Consider the following 2,071-nt stretch of genomic DNA (forward strand, 5'->3'; position numbering starts at 1 on the left):
ATCTTGCCGGCCGGTGCCGGTGCCGGCGGATTCGGGGTGCAAAGCGAGCCAGTGGAGGATCCCCCGATGAGCCACGGGGACGTCGTCGTACTTCGAGGCACCAGACGCGTGCGTAGGGAGAGGAGCTCGCCCGAGCCGACGAGGCAGGGTGCCGCCAGCGGAGAGGACGTAGTAGTGGCTGTTTCCGTTCCGGATCGAGCCCGTACCCTTGGATTCCTCTAGTCCTAAGCCATGGCACAGCCGCACAGGAGGCGGTACTCGCCGGACGAGCCATGGAGGTAGAAACCGCACGCGATAGCGGTGAAACACGGCTCCGAAGCCAGCGCGGGCAGGTTGGTCCACTGCCTGATGATGGGATTGCAGACGATGAAGAGCCCACGGCGTTGGTTCAGCACGAGCAGCCCATCGAGGGAGTAGAGCACGTCGAACGAGTCGACCATCGGGGTCCCGTCCCTGTCTAGCTGCTTCCGGTACAGGAGGCGCGACCGAGGCGGCCGGGTCGCCGCCGGAGAGAGACACGGTGTTCGCTGCCCGGGTGCGGACGCTGAATAATGAGGAGAGGGTGATCATCCGATCCCGAGCGGGCGGCGGGCGGCGTGGTCGGCGAGGAAGGAGCGGTCGGTGGTGATGCGGCGCCAGCTCCTGCACACGGCGCGGCAGCGGAGCACGGACTTGTTCCCCGACCGCTGATCGGAATCGGACTCCCTCGCTAGCTTTCCGTCTCGACCAGCTCTCAACGCAATCCACGGCGTCGTAGACTTCCCCGCGGTATCCGATCCGACACGGAGACGGTCAACGTACGCATATATGGTTGTATAACTTACAAAGAAAGGCCATCAGGGTGAAACCGCCCGATCCGATCGACGCGGTTCTTTCCGGCCAGGGGCGGCGAAGAAGGAAGGAGACGATTCTAATGGAGATGTCAGGCGGCGGAGACATCCACGCTCTGTGCGACGACGCGCTCGCGGAGATCCTCGTCCGCCTCCCGTCGGAGTCCGTGCTGCGCTGCCGCGCCGTGTGCAAGAGCTGGCGCCGCATCGCCACCGGCCGCTCCTTCCTTGCGGCGCACGCCGCCCGCAGCCCGCGCGAGATGATCACCCTCACCCAGTCCTGGACGTTGAGCGCCGTCCCCCTCTCCCCCGGCCTCGACGCGGCGGACGACGGGGCGCGGCGCCGCTACCTCTGTGACCTGAGCCGGTACCACGGCGACGGCAAATGGGCGGGCTGGAGTACGCTGGTGGCCTCCCTCGACGGCCTGCTCGTGCTGCAACAGCGTCCGGGCCTCTACGTCGTGTGCAACCCGACCACGAGGCAGTGGACCAACCTGCCCGTGCTGGCTCCACAGCCGTGCGCCGCAGCCTTCCAGTGCGGCTTCTACCACCACCGCCCCTCCGGAGAGTACCGCCTCCTTTGCCATGCCGAAGAACACAGGGAGCCCGGCTCCTCGGACTGGAAAGACTACTACTACACCCTATCGGCTGGCTCCACCCTGCCCCGGCGGCTGGCGCGTGCTCCGGCGGACCGCCCATACAAAACGGATTTCTACGAGTTACCCGTTGCTCATCGCGGAACCCTCTACTGGCTCTGTCTGCACCCCGAACGCAGGCGCACAGGCAAGATGCTCGCGTTCCATACGGATTCCGAGACGTTCCGGCTGGTGTCGCGGCCACCCACGGGCTATGCGCCGCCGGTGTCGGCGCTGCTGGAGCTAGACGGGGCGCTCTGCGCCGTAGCTAACCGGAATTGGATGCTGCTGGACGTCTGGGTCTTGCAAGACTACGAGGCTGGGAGATGGACGCTGCGCCATCGAGTGGCGGCGCCACCACCGAAATGCTCAGATGGCCGTGGCCTTTTGGCGACCTGGGCGATCTCTGTTGACGGTAGCACCATCCTTGTAGGAGACGGCATCTCTGGTGTGATTGGATTGTGCGATCTCGAAGAGAAGAGTATGAAGGAAGTGCAGCTCCACTCAACTCCTACGTTCGTAATGTTCAGTGAGAGCCTCGTTTCACATGACTTCTTCCAAGCGCCTCGGTGCCCTGAGCTCGCGCCGCTCAAGTTTCCCGATTGA

General features: G+C 64.8%; 1 protein-coding gene across 1 annotated transcript; it reads left to right on the forward strand.

Annotated features, from left to right (window-relative positions):
- Window positions 1–919: 919 nt before the first annotated feature.
- Window positions 920–2,071, forward strand: LOC101772408 (F-box protein At3g07870). The gene has a single exon (XM_004963493.1). The coding sequence runs from the start codon at window positions 920–922 to the stop codon at window positions 2,069–2,071; it is 1,152 nt and encodes a 383-aa protein (XP_004963550.1).

The sequence above is a fragment of the Setaria italica genome, chromosome III, assembly GCF_000263155.2.
Source record: "Setaria italica strain Yugu1 chromosome III, Setaria_italica_v2.0, whole genome shotgun sequence".
NCBI lineage: Eukaryota > Viridiplantae > Streptophyta > Magnoliopsida > Poales > Poaceae > Setaria > Setaria italica.

Bases quoted from the DNA above. Each gene is read 5' to 3' on its own strand.
- LOC101772408 (XM_004963493.1), top strand. From the start codon at position 920: ATGTCAGGCGGCGGAGACATCCACGCTCTGTGCGACGACGCGCTCGCG.